This window comes from Acomys minous (assembly GCF_964271855.1).
Source record: "Acomys minous genome assembly, chromosome: 7".
NCBI classification, from domain to species: Eukaryota; Metazoa; Chordata; class Mammalia; order Rodentia; family Muridae; genus Acomys; species Acomys minous.
The window spans coordinates 49,335,825-49,355,992 of record NC_140488.1 but is presented as its reverse complement, the minus strand read 5'-3'; the positions used below and the strand labels follow the sequence as shown (position 1 = coordinate 49,355,992).

Here is a 20,168-nt window from a genome sequence, read left to right as displayed (position 1 = left end):
AGGCACATTTGGCTCCTCTATCCAGCCAGATACTGGGTTGTCTCTGAGTATTTAGGAATGCTGTGCTGTCACCCACTGACCAAACCAAGCCCCTTCTCTATAGAAGAGAGTCCCTCTTCATGGGGAACAAAGCTGTTGGTTGTGCTTGCGTGATGAGTGGAACTAGAGCCATTCACCTACTCTGTCTCTGACCTGCTACGGTTTCCTGGACAGGTAGTTTTGACCCGTGGTTCCCTCTGTCTATAAAAAGGGCTTGGGGAGGAAAGAGTCATAACGATTGGATGATTTGAAGTTTAGGGGGAGGGCAGGACAATGCCTGGCATCCTTGCAAGTATGCATACGGAGGAATAATTCTGTGCCAGGCACCACTAGTAGCTTCTTGACCGTGTCTGCCTTCTCAGTCTGCAAGGCTATTGCCAGGAAGCTTGACACATTCTGAGCGGAAGTTCTGCACCAGCCATCTACCTCCCACGTTGGCTGCACTGACTCTTCTGAGTCCTTGCAGCAAGGTGCTGCCTCCACGCCTCTATTTACTATCAGCTGCCTAGTTTATCATCTTCTCAGTGGAGTCCCTTTGGCTTTTCTACTGACCTGACTGTCCCCTGGAACCAAGCAGCCAGAATGGCCTGTCCCAAACCTCTCTTCTTCACCCTGCCTTGTCTGTGTATGGCCTGTCCTTTCTCTCGTTTGTCTGTGTGTCTCTGTCACAGATATACTGATGGTTTGCAGAGGTTGCTGTCTGCTACTTCAGCATTTCCTACACACTCAGGGTACATAATCTGTGAGGGACAAAGAAAAAGATGTGGGACTGAAAACTATTTCAGGCAGGGATGAACTGATTGGTGAAGATGGCCAGTCTAGTGTTCCAAGAGAAAGGAAGCTCCTTGTAGTTCAGAGCCTGCCCGAGAGTGGGTGATAGGGTCTACAACAGTGTCGTTGTCCCTTGGGCAGTGACAAGAGAGCCAGAGTAGGTTTAGGACAGAAATTTGGTCGGCATCTGGGCGTTCTCCTGAAGACAGCAGAGAGCCATGAAGTTCCTATGAAGAGCCACTTTGAGACCATGCCTCTTCAGCATAGGGGGGCTCCTTAGGACCTCAGTGTTGGATGGGGGATGACAAGGAGCTGGCCCTAGGCAAGTGGCCACAATGGAGCCTACAGCCACGCATGGTCTGATGGTAAAATAGTCACTGGGAGGGAAAAGCTAAAGCCAGTGCACCCTGACCCTGCTGGACACAAGGCACTAAGCAAGTGTCGCTGCATTACTCTGGGCCATCCCTGGGGCCGCCATGTCCTAGGCCCAGCTGCTGAAAGCATGACACTCTCTACCTCCCTGCTGGAGGCAGATACCTGATGACAGAACTAGGACAGGATGAGGCCCTGGGGTTCCTGCGCTGTGTCCTGTTGTGTGAGAGGGCAAGTGAGCCAGAGGGAGAGGAATGGGTTACAGCAGGCACATCCCCACTAGATGAAGCTCCCCACAGGAGTAGCGCGCTCACTGACAAGGGAGATGCAGGGGGCACTCGGGGCCCCTTTGATTTGGACTGTGCAGGCAGAGAACTCAGCCCTTCCCAGGAAGGGTGTGCTAAAATGCACCCATGGGATCAAATCTACTAGCAGGGCCCAAGCAGAATCCAGGGTACAGTGCCATGAAGGAAGCAGTGTTTGTAGAGGCAGAAGTGCACTTAGGAAACCTCCAGTAAAGTAGACCTATGCCGTTACCCCTGGGCTCTCAGCTCCTAGCCCAGTCCATGGACACAGAGAGAGGGGAGAGATGCATTTTTTAGGATGGATGAGTCAGCCGGGCGATGATGGCACACGCCCTTAATCTCAGCACTTGGGAGGCAGAGGCAGGTGGATTGCTGTGAGTTTGAGGCCAACTTGGTGTACAAAGCGAGTCCAAGACAGTCAAGGCTACACAGAGAAACCCTGTCTCGAAAAACCAAAAAAAAAAAAAAAAAAAGAAAGAAAGAAAGAAAGAAAGAAAAAAAGAAAAAAAGTAAATGAATGGATGAATCAATCCATTTTTTTTTCACCATTGCTGGATCTCCTGAGTCCGCACATCCCATGCTGAGTGGAAATCCTCAGGGCAGTTGTGCTGTTGTCTGTGAGGGTCTGGTTCAGTGAGGAGGGCTTCATGGAGATTACAGGGAGGATGGAGATGGCTTGGTGTTGCTAGTAGTACTAACTGTCACCATGACAGACTCTAGAATTCCTTGGGAGATGGACCATTTATCTTCTTTACGTTAATTGATTTGGTAAAAATCTATTTAATTGTAGGTATCCATTCCTGCTTTGAGATTCCTGACTTCTGTTCCTGCCCTGACTTTCCTGGATGATGAAGTAAAAGTTGTAAGATAAAAAGAACCACTCATCCACAATTATCTTTTGGTCATAGTGTTGTGTCACAACAACAAAAGTCCAAAGTAAGACTTGCCACTGGTTCATTGACTTCAGCTACTCTCTATAACTATGTTTCAAGACTCCATAACCCCCTCAATCTCCATTAGTCTATGTCTGCAAAAAAGTGTCACATTATGACACGGCCTCATTCTACTGCTACCTCAGGATGGAGTCTTATCCCCTTGCATCCCAATTGCATCTTGCATTACTTTTCACTTGCTGTGATTAAGCAGCATAACCAAAAGCAACTTTAGGAAGGAAGGGCTTATTTTGGCTCACAGTTCCAGATAGATAGAATCCTCCAAGGTAGGGAAGTTGTGACATGGTGACAAAGTAGGAAACTGGTTGATCACATATTCATCCGTAGGCAGGAAGAGAGGGAAAGAATAGGAAGGAAATGAGACTATACACTTTCAAATACCATCCCCAGTGCTTCCATACCTAAAGGTTCCATAACCTCCTCCAAACAGTGCCATTAACTGGGGATCAAGTGTTCAAGTACATGAGGTACCACCTTCTGCCTGTGGTTCATGCCTATCTCATGGAGCAAGACACATTTACAATTAGTCCAACTTCAAAAAGCTCAATAACCTTTAGTCGTCAAAAGTGTTCAAAGGTCCAAATTCCATATTCTTTGAAACTCAGGGCAATCTTTTAATTTTAATTCCCTGTAAAATCAAAAACAAACTACATTTTTCCACCAAACACTGTCATGGAGTATACATTACCATTCCAAAAAGGGGAGTTGAGGATATCGTGAGCAAAGATTAGACCAAAGCAAGGCTAAAACAGAACAGGTCAAACACCAAATCCATGTAGCTATATGTCTAGTTCTAGAACTTTAGTTTCAAGGGTCTCAGATGACTCCACCCCTTCAGATTCTGATGTCTGTAAAACACATCTCTCTCTTAGGCTGATTGCACTCCCTGTATGCAGCAAATGTCTCATGGTACAGGCATCTCCAGCAACTAGGTCTTCACCTTCACAGCTTCACTCAGTGGCTTCTCAGGGAGGTAAATCTCATCTCTTGTATCCTGACCTCAGGGGCTCTTTAGAACCACAGAGGAGGAGTCCATGGGTTGCACTTTTCTTCTTTCTAAAACCAGTACCGTGTGAAAGAAACTACCAACTTTGGCTGCCAGCTTGGGATGGACCCTCATGCCCTTGGGCCATAGTTGTATCAGCTTCTGAATCCAGTTGCTTTATGGGAGCAGGGAACTAATTAAGCCCCTTTCCTTCCACAAACTGGACCTGCATCTGAATGAGGGTCCTGCCTTGGGAGTGCCTTTTCCATCCTTTCTGTGTAAAACAGCTTTCTTTTTTCTTTTTCTTTTCTTTTCTTTCTTTTTAAAAAATTTTTCCAGACAGGGTTTCTCTGTGTAGCCTTGGATGTCCTAGACTCACTTTGTAGACCAGGCTGGCCTGGAACTCACAGAGATCTGCCTGCCTCTGCCTTTGCCTCTGCCTCTCCAGGGCTGGGATTACAGGTGTGTGCCTCGGGTATCTTTTTGATCGTCACTGCCTCATATTTTAGCACGTTGCTTTGGGTCTTAAGCTTCCTAGTGATCATTTTCTTTCTGAGCTGTACAATTACTTCATTCTTTCATTCTTATTGCTGGTTTTCATTGTAGATAAGAATAATGAGTAATGGCCATTCACAGACTCAATGCTGTAGTGTCTTCAAATTCCCTCTCCAAAGACATTTGTCTATTGTGATTTAGTTTAAGCTCACATAAAATTTCAAAATACGGGTAGAACACATACATGAAACTTTGTCACTGCTCCTGTGATAACCTAGAGGAAACAATTCAAGATAGAGGCAGTTTCTAAAGAGAATTCCAGTATCACATTGGGAGTTAACAAACTCCAGTATTAATAATACCAGACAATTAGCAAATGCTATTCCATGAAATTAAAAAGCTCATTCACACAGTGGGAAGTAAAAAGGAGAGACAGGCTTAGGAACAGAGGCAGTCCAAGTACGAGGACAGCCCGCTCTACAAAGTGAGTCCAGGACAGCCAGGGCTAATACACAGAGAAATCCTGTCTTGAAAAAAAAAAGAAATTGTGTTTGAAAATGAAAAAAATTGTGCTGGTGGTTCATGCCTTTAATCTCATCACTCGTGAGGCAGAGGCAGGCAGATCTCTGAGTTCGAGGCCAGCCTGGTCTACAGAGTGAGTTCCAGGACAGCCAAGGCTACACAGTGAAACCCTTTCTTAAAAACAAAAAAGCAAAAACAAAACAAACATTATTCTATTTTTAAAACAATTTCAGATGGGCAGTGAATGTCTAGAATAAGGAAAGGACCTTCAAAAATTAAATGCCCTACACCAAATCTTTCAATCAAGAAGTAGCCTGGTAAACTGAAAGGAGAGTTCTCAAATGAAGAAGTACAAATGGTCAATATGAGTTTGTAAATGCACTTAACATCCTTAGTGTTGATGAAATGCAAATAAGAAACAGCTTTTAGATTCCTCCTCATCCCAGTCAGAATGGCTAACATCAAGGAAACAAATAGCTACAAGTGCTGGGACAGATGTAGGCAAAAGGAAACCCTTAATCGCTGCTGGTTGGAATGTAGTCTGTCGTGTTCACTATGGGATTCAGTATGGAAGTTGACCACAGAGACGAAAAATAGAAATACCATGTGACCAAACGACTATATCTGGCTACAGAATCCAAAGAACTCTTAGGTACTATTCCAGAGAGAGTTTCACAGCCATGTTCATTGCTGCCCTGTTCACAATAGTTAAGAAACTGAGCCAACCTAGATGGAGATCAACAAATAAATCAATAAAGAAGGTGTAGTATATATGCATAATGGAATTTTTCAGCCGTAATGAACAATAAAATCATGACGTTGGCAGGAAGGTTGATGAAAAGGAAATTGTTAAGTAACTTAGATTCAGAAAGTCACACAACATATTTTTTCTTTCTTTCTTTCTTTTTCTTTCTTTCTCTCATCCTGACCTGACAGCAGTTTCTCCTACTTCTTCTCCTTCCAGTGCCTCCCTTACCTCCCCTCTCCCCCACATTCACTCCATCTCTGTTTCCCTTCAGAAAAGAGCAGGCCTCCCATGCATATCAACCAGCTATGGCATATCAAGTTGCAGTAAGTGTCCCAGCAACCACACAGTGGCTCACAACCATCTATATTGGGGTTTGGTGCCTTCTTCTGACACACAGGTTCACAGATAGAGAACGCATATGCACAAAATAAATAAATAAATCTTTAAAAAAATTCTCCTGTCATTTTGCTTGGTGGTGGTGAAACCCTTTAATCCCAGCCTTCAGGAGACAGAGGCAGGAGGATCTCTGAGTTTGAGGACAGCCTTTTCTACAAAACAATTCAAGGACAACCAACACTACACAGAAAAAAAAACCCTGTCTAAAAAACAACAACAAAAAAAGCAAAAAGCAAAAAACAAGCAAATCAACAAAAAATTTCAGAAAGTGTTAGTTCACAAGCTGATATGCTACCCTGCTAGCCAATCTGATCTGCCTCTAAGTTGCTTAGCAACCTGACATCATCATCTGTCCCTGGCCACCAGGTGCATGCAAGAGGCACCAATGAATGATTTCACCCAGAAGCAGAAAGAGTCAAATGGTATATACTCACTTATATCTGGACACTAGTCCAAGGGGCATGTCCCATGAAAGTCTTCACTTATCAGGAAAGTGGAACAGAGAGGAGGACATCTTATTGGGACTCTAGGTGAGAGAAGCATGGGAGAATGGGGAAATAGAAGGATCCAGAGGGTCCTAGAAACCTACAAGAAGAACATTATGATTGTTGGATCTGGGCCCAGGGACCCTGCTCAAACTATGGCACCAGCCAAGGACAATACATGCAGTAAACTTCGAACCTCTACCCAGATCTAGCCAATGGACAGGACATTCTCCACAGTTGAGTGGAGAGTGAGGTCTGACTTTCACATGAGCTTGGTGCCCCATATTTGACCATGTCTTTTTGATGGGGAGCCCTGGTAGCACTCAGAAGGAGGATAGCAGGGTACCAAGAAGAGACTTGATACCCTGTGAGCATATACAGGGGGAAGAGGTCCCCCTCAGTCACAGTCATAGGGGAGGGGAGTAAGGGGAAAATGGAGGGAGGGAGGAATGGGAGGATACAAGGGATGGGATAACAATTTAGATGTAATATGAATAAATTAATAAAATATTTTTTAAAAGGACCAACCAGCCACCTCTCTCTGTTTTTCTCTCTCTCTCACTTATACACACACACACACACACACACACACACACACACACACACACACACACGTCTGTCTCTGTCTCTCTCTGCCCTTAGGCCCTAACTCATCTCCCCTTCTCTTCTCCCCCCACCCCAGCCAAAAAATATCTCTCTATATCAGACTGTTGAGTCTCATTGTATTTATTTGAAATGATAACAGTAAAACTAGGCACCTCCTTTTTTATCTTACTGGGGACCATGATAGCATCCAGGCAGACATGCTGCTAGAATTCTATATCCAGAACTACAGGCAGCAGGAAGAGAAAGAATGGGCCTGCCATGCTTCCTCCAAGGCCACACCTACTCCAAAAGGCCACACCTCCTAATTCTCCCCAGTGGCACCACTCCCTAGTGACTAAGTGTTCAAACAAATGAGCCTATGGGGCATTCTTTTTTTTTTTTTTTTTTTTTTTTGGTTTTTTTGAGACAGGGTTTCTCTGTGTAGGCTTGGCTGTCCTGGACTTGCTTTGTAGACCAGGCTGGCCTCGAACTCACAGGGATCTGCCTGCCTCTGCTTCCCGAGTGCTGGGATTAAAGGTGTGCGCCACCATACCTGGCTAAAGTTTTTTTCCCCCTATAGGCATTCTTACTCAAACCACAATGTCCATAGAAGCAAGCCCTGTGGATCTGCTTCAGGATGCCCAGAAATGGGTGTGGTGAAAGTAAAGGTGCAGGGCGCTTTCAGTCCTGACCCCTCTGGATCATAGCTGCCACAGGCAAAGAAGAATCCACGACACAATGAGCAAAGTAACGTTTATTATTAAAATAAACAGTCATCTCTTGGGGGGTATTAATACAAAGGTCAATTGTCCACAGGAGTGGTTATGTTACCTGGTCTACATATTAACTTTGGCCTTGTGATCGGCCAAGCTTACAGCTGGAATCATGGGCAAGGCTTCAGAAACAGAGAGGCAAGAGTGTGGACAAGAGTCATATGACATCCAGTGGCTTGTTTTAAGTCATTCCTTTGAAGAATTCCATTGGGATCTTGTTTTCAGTCTGGAGCAATGGAGTTGAGATGTCAGAAGCGCCCAGTGGCCTGAGTTCCATCCCCTGGTCACCTAAGGCTCAGAGACACCCATCTGTTACCTACTTGATTCCCAGATCTCACCTGGAGTATAGCAAAGACCTTAGCAGCTTGAGTATAGTCCCACTTGTTGTCCTCAAGGCACCTGATGGGATAAAGGCAGATGTACTAGCCACAAATGCTACCTATGCTGCTCATTTTCTGGGCTATGTGTCAGATTTAGTGCCATAATAATAGCAGAGAAGGATCTGTTAGAACCCTGAAGAATTCAAAACAAAGACATAATGGAATTCCTAAGAGCTGTGAAACTTGATACCTATCCACCAACGCCCTTTAAAAGCAAAGCTCAAGAAAAGTCAAAAACAAATTCTCCGCCATAATTATTAAATTAAAATGTATGACACGTGTCAGGATGTCTACTATTTCAAGTGCACATCTTTCGGTCATTTCCTAGCATATTCACAAGGCTCTGGGATAATCTCAATCCCCAAACTGCTCTGTTGGTGCAAAAGAAAACTGCTCTGTTGGTGCTGGAACTTCATCCCTGCTTTCCATGTCTCCGGTACCTGTGAACTGCTACTATGCTTTCAATTGCTACCAATTTTCTCCTTCTAAACATTTTTAATAATTAGCCTTTAACAACTAAAATGGCCTTAGGTGACTGACTCTATTCACTTAGTCTAATAATTCCAAGGTGACCCTCAAGATGAACCATGCCATTCTGACTTACATTTTTCTAATGACTAATAGTGATGAGAAAAAAAATTATGTGTTTGCTGGCCATTGCACATCTTCTTTGGAGAAACAGAAGTCTGTTCAAATCCCTTTCCCCAGTGTCGGTTGTGTTGTTTGCCCTTTTACTGCTGTGGTGTGTGGTCCTGACACATTGACATATCTCCCTCACTCTTTTTGTTACATTTCTGCTGAAGTGTTTTACTCTTTTGGGCAGTGTTGCAAGTGGTCTTGCTTTTCTAAAGTCACTCTTCGGTCATTTGTTGCACTATACAGAAATGCAATTGATGTCCAAACATCAATCTTTCATCGTGCAAATACGCTAGACTTGCTTATTTAGGTATTTAATGTAATAGATTCCTTTGGCTTTTTCAAGTGGAATGTGACACCTTTTGAGAGATGTAGTATCTTTAACATTTCTTTACCTACACTATTACAAAATGATGACTTTTTTTCAGTGTGCTCCCCCTACTCATTTTTTAAGGATCAGAAGTAAATATAAACGTAGTTTGCTTTTTACATGGTATGTGAGATCCCATTCTTCTTTTCCAACTCCAACCCCACTCCCATCCTGTCCACATTTAAAGCACATACTCACTTCTGAGACCACTCAAGTTTCAAGCCCGACTGGGTGGAGAAAACCTGCACCATTCTTTCCTCCTCTTGAGAAAGGACGAGCTTGAAGCTGGGGCATGAGGTGGGCATGGGGATGGCAAGGGTGCCTTGGATATCACCAGGCCTTGGATTCATCACAAAAAGTTGATCATTCACAATGCACAGGCTGGAGGAAAAACAGTCCCTGAGACAACTGGAAGGGGAATAATTCCCTCCCCGCCCCCACTACCCCAGACAGGATCCTCTTTATCCAGTGCTAGTCAGCAATTACATTCCTCTTATGTGCCTGTGTGGTCTGCCTAGTGAAATCATTTGCTGGTGTCAGGGAATGCCACCCTCACCTGCTCCGAGGGATTGTCTATCAGCTTTATTGTATTGGGGACTTAACCCTCATGCATTTAGCCTGCACACTAGAAAAGGAACCTGCTTAGACTCGTTTCCATTTTTAGAGGAAAAATCAGTCTTCTAGGGAGATCAGTTAATTGAGTCAAGGTGGAAGTTAGTGACTGTTGGGGTTAGGAAGAAAACAGGTATTCCAACCCCCAAAGTTCCTCCTCTTAATGGCTAGGCTATGCTGCTCTTTGGATCTGCTTCTTGGCCTTTCACTATACTGAGACTACCCCCCCACCACCCCCGGAGAATGGTACCACCACACTGTCACACTGCTGGCCTCAGGATGGGGTGAGAGTTCTAGCTACAACCCAGCACTTACTTTGGACTCCTGCCAAAGGTAGCAACGAAGATCCGCATGAAGGCACGGATGCATCCTTCAGAGCTGCCGTCCACTTCGAGGGCTAGAAACAGTAAAGCACCTTTACAGTTACACCTGTTTTGCACCATCACAGAACATTCCTCAGCTATGCCCTTATGCTGAAAGGGCCCAGGACCAATCAACTATTGTCTTGGAGTCAAGGGTCTGTGGTGTGAATGAGGAGTGGGGGAAACCAACAAGGACAATAATCCACTCCTATTGCTGGATCTCCTGACTCGTTCTGGACCCTGTGAAAAATAACTTCCGGTGCTCACTTGGGCTGTTTCACATCTGTCTTGGGGGGCATCAATTGGCACCATTTGCAAATGGGGAAATGCAGAGGTTAAGCAACTGGCCCAAAGTCACAGAGTCAAGGATCTGGAACGAGAGCCAACAAACGCTCCAGCCCATGTGCCCTCCCTCACCCCGCAGCTGCGGAGCAGACAGGCAGAGACCTCACTTAGTCAGACCTGGATGGTCTGTGGCCAGGGTGGGTGCTGTGAGTAGGAGGGCACAAGGGAGGAGGAGAAGGAAAGGCGTGCAATGAGGGGGGTGGGGAGAAAAGGGGGAGGGGTGGGGAAGTTCTCAGAGATGCACATCCAGGTCAGGAAGCAAGAAGGGATCTGAAGAGGGGCTTGTGCAGACACTCACCTTCCTTGAACATCCCTTTGACAGAAAAACAGATCATAGTTTCCTGGAAGGGGAGAAGGCACAGGAAGGCTCAGGGTCCTGCGTAGGTTTCTAGCCACGCAGGGACATGACTCGAGGCAAAAGCTGGTGCTCACCATCTGGAAACAGATGTCCACGTGGAAAGAGCTGAAAGCATGCAGGGTTTTGGGCAATGCCTTGAGGTAGTCCACAATGTCTTGTTTTGTGTACTTCAGCAGCTGCCTCTGAATGCCTATAGCGGAGTGAAGAAGCAAAGGCCAGGGATTCACTTATTATGCCCTATGATTACCTCCTCCACGCTCCCAATCCTTGGACTTTACCAGGTCTTCCTCATCACACACTTACGGAACTCCTTGGGATTCTTCCTATCCCTTTCATCCTTGAAGTACCTACACATGCTACTCCTAGGAGAAAAGAGTCTTACGAGGGGAGGTCCAGCCAGATGCTTCCTGGGAGTCAGTTGTGTCTACGTGGTGGGAGGAGTGGGAGGTGGACTCATACTGATCCAGAATGGACCGTGAGCTGTAATACTTACAGATCTGGATCACCGGGGTTGAAGGGAATGGTCAGGGAGAAGCAGGCATGGTCATGGTAAATGTTGAGGAGACCCTGTCGCTCTCCATAGTCATACATCAGGTAATACCTGCAGGGTGTGGATGTGGGTGGAGCAGGCTATTTCAGTGGTCTGGACCCCAAATGTCACCTGAAAAGGCCTCTGTGCTAAGGTGGCCCCAACCTAGCAAGCTCCTTCCCTTCCTCAAGGTCCCATGTGCACTTACTCCTGCAGGAACTGCTGTAGTTGATCCTTTATAGCCTCGGGATCATTAAAGCTTCCCTAGAACACAAAGCCACCTTAGATGATGCTTCTACTAAGCTTCACTGGCAACACCATGAACCTCCCTTGGTCCTTCTTCCCCCACCTTGCAGGGCTCTGTTAACCAGGCTTCTTCATTGTCTATTACAGTTGAATGTGGTAACTTCCTGCCATCCTGAGAAAAGGAAAAGGAAGAGGAAGTGGCTGTGAATGCATGCCAGGGAGGTAGCGCTGGATAGCCATAGAGATGAAGAGGCACAAGGAGGGGAATCTAGGCTCAGAGACCAGGTGTATAGTGGCCAGGGAATTTCCTGGCCTGGAAAATTATAAAGGGTGTCTGAATAATGGGGTACGGTAAACCTCTATCATATGTGGTTCACAGGAGTGATTCTGTGTGCATATCTGTGTGGGCCATGTGGCTTGCCTGTGTGTATAGTTGTGGGACAACATTCAGGTTATTTTTTTCTGGAATCCAAGCCATTGACAATGGATGGCTGTCATGGGCAAACACATTATCTAGGCATGATACAAATGGGCCAGGGATTGAGTGTGGAGGCCAATTATGTGAAGAAGAGGAGACAATGATGAAGGCGAGAACATACCAGGTATGACAACTCCGGGAAACAGTCCCGAACCGCACTGTTCAAAAGCAAAAAGCCACAGAAATGATTGAAATTCCAGATTTGAGCAACATTTCTCCCCTGCCCCCACTCTGCTGGTGGTGCTCCCTCCAGTTCTCTTCCAACTCCTTACCTGCTGCCCAGCCCATGGGTAGCTCCCACCCACACTGCAATGGCCCCTTCTCCAGGGCCACAAGAAGCCACATTTGGAGCCCAGTCTCTGGGGATTTCTTCCTCTCCCTGCTCCCCTTCCCTTTCTAAGAATCTCCCCAGAAGACCCTGCCACACTGAAAAGTGTCCAGGATTCTTTGGGATGCTGAGAGATGGAGAGGGGGCAGGAATAAAGATGACAGAAGGAGATGGCAGGTGGTGGTAGATAGTGACAGAAAGGGATTGAGAGGCAGAGAGGCAGGGAGATATGTGAGAGGCAGGAGAGAAGAGGCCAAGGAGACAAAGCAATGCAAAGAGAATGAGAGATTCTCTGTCTGGTCAGGGTAACCAGAGACAAAGGGGCTCACCTGCTGCTGCCCTTTCGTTCACTTGTGCCTGGCTAGCCCAGGAACCCAAAGCAAGAATGAAAACATGTATGCTACTGAGTAAGGCAGAGAGACCCATAGTGTTTCCTGAGTGAGCTGGGGATAAAGGCGATCTCTGGAGGCAAGAACCATTTTCCAGAAGCTGAAGAAGTGACATGGGCGAGTCAGCAGCTCAGCATGGGATGGAGGCCATGTGGCTCCTGTTATGATCACTTTGTTCTCTCCTGAAGACTCCTGGGCTCCTGGGCCTGCCTGGATGTGGGGGTCTTCTCCAAGGACTCAAGGTTCCTGTCCCAGGCTACCCAAGGCTCCTCTTATATGCCAGGTAGGATGATGAGCAAGGTGGGTTGGTCCATCCGTAGGTAGAGAGGGAAGGGGTGGAGGCCCCGAGGAGGCCAGTCTTTCTTTCTCCTCACCCACTTCTGCCCTCTTCCCTCCCCTCCTCTTCCAGGAAGCCTTCAGCTCCCCAGTCATGGCCCACTCCTGGATCCCTCTGATCTGGAGAGCCCAGGCTTTGCCTCAAGGAAGACAGAGACCTCAGAAGTAGTCCACAAGAAGTGACGTCTGTGTCAGCATCACCCAGGATCCCAGCCCTCAGCCTGGGGCAGGGCAACCTCTAGGGCAGCCTGGGACACATGAGGGGACCATTCTGGAGCAAGATCGGGAGGGAGGCTCCTCTCAGGACTGGGGAAGGGGTCTGGTGCTGTTGAGGTGCACCGCCGATCCTGCTGGAGGAGGCTGAAAGCCCACACAAGCGAAACACAGCCCATGTGAGGTGAGGCAGGGCAGACAGGACAGAAGCCAAGGAGGCCTGTGAGCATAGCCTAGTACAGAGACAGGGGAGAGAGCAGGCCCTGGGGTCCTCCCAGAGGACCAGGGCTGCCTCCTCCCACAGAGAGCAGCTCAGGCCACCAGGGGGCGATGGTATCCAGGAAGGCAAGGAGGTGTTAGCAGGCATGTACCTTACATAGGCAGAGTGGTCAGAGAAGGTGTTGCACAAGGGGTTCCCTTCCAGCCACAGCTCTTCCAGCTTCAGCGCTTTCACCTTCTCTAATTCACCCATTGTTCTTATCTGAGAAAAGCAGGAGAGAAGTGGCAAAGGTATCCCAGGCTCAAGACCCATACCTCCCTCCCTGCTCCCATTCATGGGTTGTTTTGCCTGCCTAATGCTGCCAAGCACCACCGTCTCCACCACCATCCATCCTCAACCTCAATATCTTCTTCTCACCATGTTTTTGGAGAGGTTCAGGATCTTGAGTTGCGGCGCCTTCTCTACCACATCAAACAGGCTATCTAACTGGAACAGTTTGTTACTGCTCAAGTTCAAGGACAGCAGCTTTGGGGAGCAAGAGTTAGAGTAATGGTTACTGTCGAGAGCCTTGGAGACATATTTGCCCCAAACAGCATCCTTTCTGGCCTTCTGGCCCAAACATCAACACCTCAGGGAAATCCTCTCGGATGATTTGAAGGGTGGCAGCCATGCAGCTTCTTCGACTCAGAATCATGTCTATATCGTGCTTCATCAAATCTTCAGGAAGGAGGAGAGAAAGGAATCAGAAGGCAGTGAGGGGTCTGTCCGAACCAAGCCCCGCAAGACTCTCCCCCCCCCCCCCAGGCTACTCAGTGTGGATCTTCTACCTAGGCAGATCTGTGACCAAGATTGATTGCTATGAGCCATACCTGGGTCAAAGCGGAGCTTTTGTAGGTACAGAGCATGCTGGGAAACGTCATATCTTTTCCACATGGCCAGCTGCAGAGACAGAAAGGGTGGCTCTCTGGCTTTGTGGCTCTGTGGCATTGTGGGTCATGGTGTTGGGAACATCAGAGACTGAAGGGAAGGAGAGCTGAGTCTGGGAAGGGAGCATACACAGTGCCTACACACTGCTTTACCTTTAGCTGCTCCATTTGTTCTCCTGTGAACCGATTTTGCACAGAGTAGGGTACATCCGAGGGATTGACAAAAATAGGTATCTGCGGGGAGGAGAGACAGGGTGAGCATCAGGAACTCTAATCCCCAAGATGATGCTCTCAGTCCCTGGCCTGTGTCCATTTGTGCCAGGGCAAGGTACAGAGAGTGTCTCCAGCACACACCTTCTGATAGTTCTCATCACACATCTTATAGCTGACGTTCTTCAACGCAGTGGCAGTGCTAACATACTGGACAAAGAACTGGATCCGGTGTTGGTCACACTGGAACTACACAGCGGGGAGAACAGAAGTGGGAGTGTCAGAGACCACTGGCCCCCTGCTGATCCTGGCCTCCCACTCAGTCACCCAAGCCATCCGCACTGGCTTCACCATCCTCTCTTACATCCACGGCTGTGAAGGGCACACTGCAGAGGCTGTGGAGTGATCTCATTAGCTGCGTCTTGTCAGAATTTCTCCCACATGGAATCTAAACTTGCAAATTAGGAACAAGAGAGAAGAGACACACCACGGCATCTTAGAAGAGAGTGGACATAGCTCAAATGTGCTTTCCTGACCTTCTAGCTAGCCGCGAAGAGCTTGCACGGGACTGACACGGATCCTTGGTTTGTGCCAAACACTGATCTCCCAGACCCACACTCTCTCCACACAGTAGCTCTTCTCCCCCCAGGTAACCAACTTGTCTTGGCTCAGTGTGCTCTTCCTTCTCTTGCATTTCTGAAAGGTCCACTGCAGATGTCACCAAAACACTCACCGTGACCTTGAACCAGGGCCCCAGCATTCCATCTTCTGTGACCTGCCCCATTTTTCTCTTTTGATGTTTGTCATCTCTCCACACGGTGATGTGAATCTGGTCTTCCATACGCTTTTCCACTCTGCTCTTAGGTCTCTCTGCATAAGGGGTGCTATGAGAGAGATAGGGAGTGCCAGTACAGGCTGAGAAATTCTTGTATGCGTCCTCCCTCCCCTCACTGGTAACTCGGGTACAATTGTGATTTCTCAGCCACCACTCCACGTCTACGGAGCACCAGATCTCCAGTTTCCCAGTGAAAGAAGGCCACAGGGGGAGAGGAAGTGAGAGGGATGCACAGTCCCAGGGCCTGCTGGTCTCCAGGGGCTATTAACCAGGCTGCCTGGTCACTTACTATCTTACTGATGAGTTCCAGAGAGCACCTCTCACTCTCACACTTCTGCCATCACCACAGGCTTTTGAAGGCTGAAGCATGCTTCTAGGATGCTCATAATAACCAGTCCTCTTGCCAGTATAATCCAGGGAAGAACCCCTGTCTCTTCTTCCTCCTAGAACAACACAGCTTTCACCATCATAATATTATGAAATGGGAAACAATGCAAGTTTAGAAAGCACATCAGTGACCCACTTACTACATACTACATCAGGGGTAATTAAAAGGCCAGTTTTCCCCCAAAGGACCAATAATAAAAACCTAGTGGGAAAAATCCTGGCACAGGCCCAGCAGATAGATTGCAAAAAGAAGGGCCCATTTTGGCCCTTTTAAACACAGTAGAGCATGATTTGTGAGCAATACTGCTTGGTGTACTTGGCCCGTCGTATAGACTAAATGCAAAGCACGTAGCAGGAAGCTGGCCTAACCTGGCCTTGTCCTAGGATTTCCTAATTTGACAGCCACACAAAGGCTTAGGAGCCTACCCTCCTACATTCCAATACAATCACTCACTGAATTGACTCTGCCAGACAACAACTGGACACATCCTTGCTGCTGGTGTACAAGCGTCACTAGCAATGGAGACTGAGTCTGCTAAACTGTCACCAGGTTACCTGATTGCCATCCACAATGCTCAGGTTTGAGTTACTCAGATCATAGGCTGTCTCTGTCTGGCCTACAGTACTTTCAAGCACAGGGAATTAACCTTCCTAAACCCCATACTTGTGTTACAAAGATCAGAAACAAAGACTGAAATGCTAAGTGTCAGACACAACTTTCAATTGTGCTGCGATCTTGCTGTTAAATTCCTAGTCTGAATTCATTACAGCCACAGAAACTCCCATTTGTAATTGTCTGGCCCCTAAGTGCTGAGGTCGGCCTCCACAAACTAGAAGAGTCTCTAGGTTCGCAAATGCCTCAAGGCAACTGAGAATTAAATCAGTGCCCGTTCTTTGGTGGAGCATTCTACTTATGCCATTGAGCTCCTGTTCCCATATCACGGGTCCTCAGTCCTTTTGGCTCCTTGCTGACACTCTGTCCAGCAACTCTCTAGTGTGTGCGGTGTTGAAGGACTCACCACCATGGCATTACCTATTTCTCCTTTCCTATCCTCCAGCACGTGTTTTGTGTACTCTGAGGCTGTTATTTGCTACATATACATACATGCACGCATGTGCATGTGTGTACACACACACACACACACACACACACACACACACAGAGTCAGAATAATTTTTTTTTCAAAACAGGGTTTCCCAGTGTAGTCTTGGCTGTCCTGGACTCACTTTGGAGACCGAATGGCCTCAAATTCACAGAGATCCACCTGCCTCTGTCTCCCTGAGTGCTAGGATTATAGGTGTGAGCCATCACAGACAGCTTTGGAAGTTTTAAGGATTTCCTCTGGGCTGTTCATTTTATCAAGAGGTAGGAAGGTCCCACTTTGCCTCTCATGGACAACAAGATCCAGCTTGTTAGCCAATGTAGCCCTAGTTGAGTTGGTAAAGTTTTCTTGTTGTATGCCACCTCTCTACTCACATCCTGGAGTTGTTTTCCACCCCATTTCCCTCTCTTACCCTAACCACCCCACCAAGCTTTCCTCCTATCCATCTGATTCAGGAGTGGGTGGCAGACTTGGAATGCTTTCTGCTGTCTGTTTCTTTGCCTTTTCATTATATCTTTGCTGTGCTCTGAGTTACACCAAGGCTATCGTTGTTTTATGCCACACTCACTCAACCTGTCTTCCACACAGCAAGAAGAGTTCTTAGGTTTTGTAAAGCAAATATGAAATCTTGCCCAGTCCTTTTCTCAAAGTCCTGCAACTGGCTTTTGAAGCCCATCCTATTAAGGGTCTGTGAGTTTGATATCCAAAACAAACAAAAAAATAGCAACCAAAGACAACTTGATAAGTGGCATTAGGTGAATGTTAGCAAACCAAATCACTTTCCTGGAAGTTCAAAAAGCAAAAGAAAACATCAGTTGGATATGGGGCAGGGACAGGAGGTGGCATGGTGGAGACAAAGGCCACTCTCTCCTATTCCTAGGAGCCTGGAATTACATAAGTCACCTATGACTCTCGAAAGAGTTGAGAACCATGGTGGACTGGAGGAAATAGTAGACTGCAGTGAGTAGGGTGGGAGCTATTTATGATGGTGCACTGTAAAACCCTCTAAGGCTCTCTTTGCCAGTGGCACAGTGAATTATCCCGGTCTAGATGGTGCCTACTCTATTAGTTTGGGTCTCTATTTCATTTCAGTAAGAATCCTTCATGCCCAGACAGTCACCAGGTCAGTGAGAAATGGGCCACTCAGACTTGAGTGGTGCTTATAAACTCAGATGCCTATAAACCCGGATGCCTCTGTAAATGGAAAGAGCAGTATCTTGTGGGTTTTCTGGGGCTAAAGTGAGGGAACTTACAAGACAAGGTATGGTACTGCTTGGTATTCAAGAGGGGTATGGTATATGGCAGTCTTTCATTAATAAGATAGTATTGAAAAGTCGTGAGTTATGTGGACTCGGTAAGAAGTACTCCATCGCCTCAGCCTGGCATGTCAGTGGTACCCTGCTTTCAATGATGGGCTACTTTGCTCAAGATGACCCTTTGTTATGACTTACAGATCACACTGTGAATTTCCACTCCACTATTCTAGAATTATGCTTATAAGCAGGAATTATCTGTGAAGAAGGAAAAACAGAAGAGATTCTAGTGGGGAGGAAAGCATGGACTACTACGAGGAGATAAATATCAGATGAGTGATTTCATGACAAAAAGAGAAATGACAGTTATTATGTATTATATATATATCCCACTGTCCTTAGTAAATACCAGACAAGAAATTAAATGGATAGAGGAATAAATTCATGCCATCTCAAATTTTGTTCAGGAAACATTAACACATCAGTGGTTCCTGGAATAGGAATCCATTCCCAGGCAACTTGGTAAACATCTTGGGGAGACATGAGAGCTACATGTTGCGAGCTTAGTACCTAAGCACAAATACAGCAGTGTGGAAGTGCCTTTACCTGCGTGTCTGAAGGTCCTCTGCTTCCTTTCAACAGAGCACATCTTTCTTGTCTCCTGGCTTTTGGGATCGTCAGGGGAAGCTTAGAAATGGGAGAAGTGGGAGGAAAATAGATTACTTAAAACTCTTGGTCACACAAAATAGCCTTTAGGGCATTTTTCAACTCCAGGAATGAAAGCACCATGTTGCTTTCTCAGCTTTACTCATTCACTACCACAGTCACAACGTCACAAAAGTCCCAAGGCATCGCTTAAGATTGCAGCTGTACCAGCTCTTCGCACTACCACTTTCTTCAGAAGCATGAAGAGGAAGATTGCAGCAAGAAAACTATGGAACAAAACTGAGTATAGATGATGTAAATCGCAGTGTGTTTCTGGCCTCAGGAGAGCTTGAACACAATAGGATGGATGTCCCTGTGCCAACTGCCCCCATGAAAACTAAAGAATTTCAGCTTACAGAATTCAGAGTGTCTACTTTGTCCCCATGTTGATAAGCTCATTGAAATCTCAAACTTTGTGAAAGCTCCCACTCTCCTTTGCCTCCACCCTCTTTTCCCTCTTCCAATCACTTCCTTCTTCCTGATAACTGTTACAGCCAGAGCAAGTGCTAGGTGAGAAAAGAAGCCAGGGAACAGCAGCCACAAGAGAGGCTGCGGCAAAATGACGACTGCATCCAGCAATCAACTGTGAGAACTGGCTAGAAGGAAGTCTCTGGTAGCCTTAAAAGAAAGGGTCAGAGGAGTTGCAGAGGAGGGGCGTCTCACTGCAGAACAGGTAGAAAAATCCAAGCAGGCGGATGACCCCAGGCAGGAGGACAAGGAAGGGGACGATGGCTCTGCCCTCATTTAGGAGTCCTGCCCTGTAGTGCTGAAGGAATGCCAGTCTTTAAAGCCTTGCTGATGCTGCTCATTCTCATCTCCCTCCCCAGCTCGGCTCATTTGCCTTGTTGTATCTCTTGACTCCGCAAGCCCCTTCTTCTGCCCACCACCAGAACGCCCCTCCCATACTCCACCTGAAAGCCCTCTCCTGGGACTTACCTGTGCTGTGCAGCAGCTGCTTCCTTACCCCTTTAAAGCAGCTCCCTCCCTACCCCGCCCCCCCAGTAAATCCCGGAGATCAGCCAGTAGGCCTCCTACCAGAAAAGTGGTCTAGGACAGTCAGTCTGCAGTACCTTAATGCCTCCTGGGAAACGCGGGGAGTCTAAGCCAGAGTCTGATCAAGCTTCCTCCTTAGCGCGAGGGCAAGGACAACAACTCTGAAGGCCTTCTGCGCAGGTGGAGGCTCCGTAAGTCCACAAGCAAACACAGAAAGGGCCTGGCTTGATTCTCAAGGCTGAGAGGAGGAGAGCATGGTCTTGTGACCGACTGAAGCAAGTGAGCAGGCTTTATGAAGGAGGAGTTTAGGCAATCTCAGCCAGGTTCTGAGGTCTTCCGGAGGGAAGTTGCACATGCTCCCCACGTGCATTTTAGCACGATACCCACCACGTGCATTTTAGCACGATACCCACCACGTGCATTTTAGCACGGGATCACAAGAACAGTAGTTATTGATAGCTGAGGTAGTCCGGTGACTACAAGGATTTTGCCTTCTGAGAGACCGAAGTATTAAAACTCAGCGAC

The 20,168-nt window shown here is 47.0% G+C and overlaps 1 protein-coding gene across 4 annotated transcripts; it reads right to left on the bottom strand.

Moving 5' to 3' along the window:
* Positions 1 to 7,444: 7,444 nt before the first annotated feature.
* LOC311602349 (nuclear RNA export factor 2-like) lies at positions 7,445 to 19,919 on the bottom strand. Of its 4 annotated transcripts, XM_084790291.1 has the most exons (22): positions 19,721 to 19,919; positions 18,552 to 18,632; positions 15,492 to 15,645; positions 15,101 to 15,251; positions 14,732 to 14,815; positions 14,512 to 14,616; positions 14,311 to 14,391; positions 14,101 to 14,170; positions 13,860 to 13,948; positions 13,649 to 13,756; positions 13,383 to 13,492; positions 11,867 to 11,903; positions 11,371 to 11,439; positions 11,230 to 11,285; positions 10,986 to 11,093; positions 10,796 to 10,854; positions 10,567 to 10,682; positions 10,433 to 10,475; positions 9,743 to 9,824; positions 9,014 to 9,196; positions 7,768 to 7,828; positions 7,445 to 7,655 (listed from the first exon to the last, which is right to left on the bottom strand). In XM_084790291.1, exons 2-22 carry the CDS (start codon positions 18,592 to 18,594, stop codon positions 7,611 to 7,613), a joined length of 1,854 nt encoding a protein of 617 aa, XP_084646417.1. In that variant the 5' UTR covers positions 18,595 to 18,632; positions 19,721 to 19,919; the 3' UTR covers positions 7,445 to 7,610. The 4 variants fall into 4 exon arrangements, with proteins under 4 accessions (XP_084646417.1, XP_084646420.1, XP_084646418.1 ...); XM_084790294.1 differs by lacking the exon at positions 7,768 to 7,828 and having other exon boundaries at positions 7,445 to 7,717; XM_084790292.1 differs by lacking the exon at positions 7,768 to 7,828.
* Positions 19,920 to 20,168: the final 249 nt, after the last annotated feature.

Coding starts and splice junctions, on each gene's coding strand:
- LOC311602349 (XM_084790291.1), bottom strand. CDS start 18,594: ATGTGCTCTGTTGAAAGGAAGCAGAGGACCTTCAGACACGCAG. Junction 14,392..14,511: donor GTGATGAGAACTATCAGAAG/GTGTGTGCTGGA, acceptor TCCTCCCCGCAG/ATACCTATTTTTGTCAATCC. Junction 10,683..10,795: donor GAAGAATCCCAAGGAGTTCC/GTAAGTGTGTGA, acceptor ACTCCGCTATAG/GCATTCAGAGGCAGCTGCTG.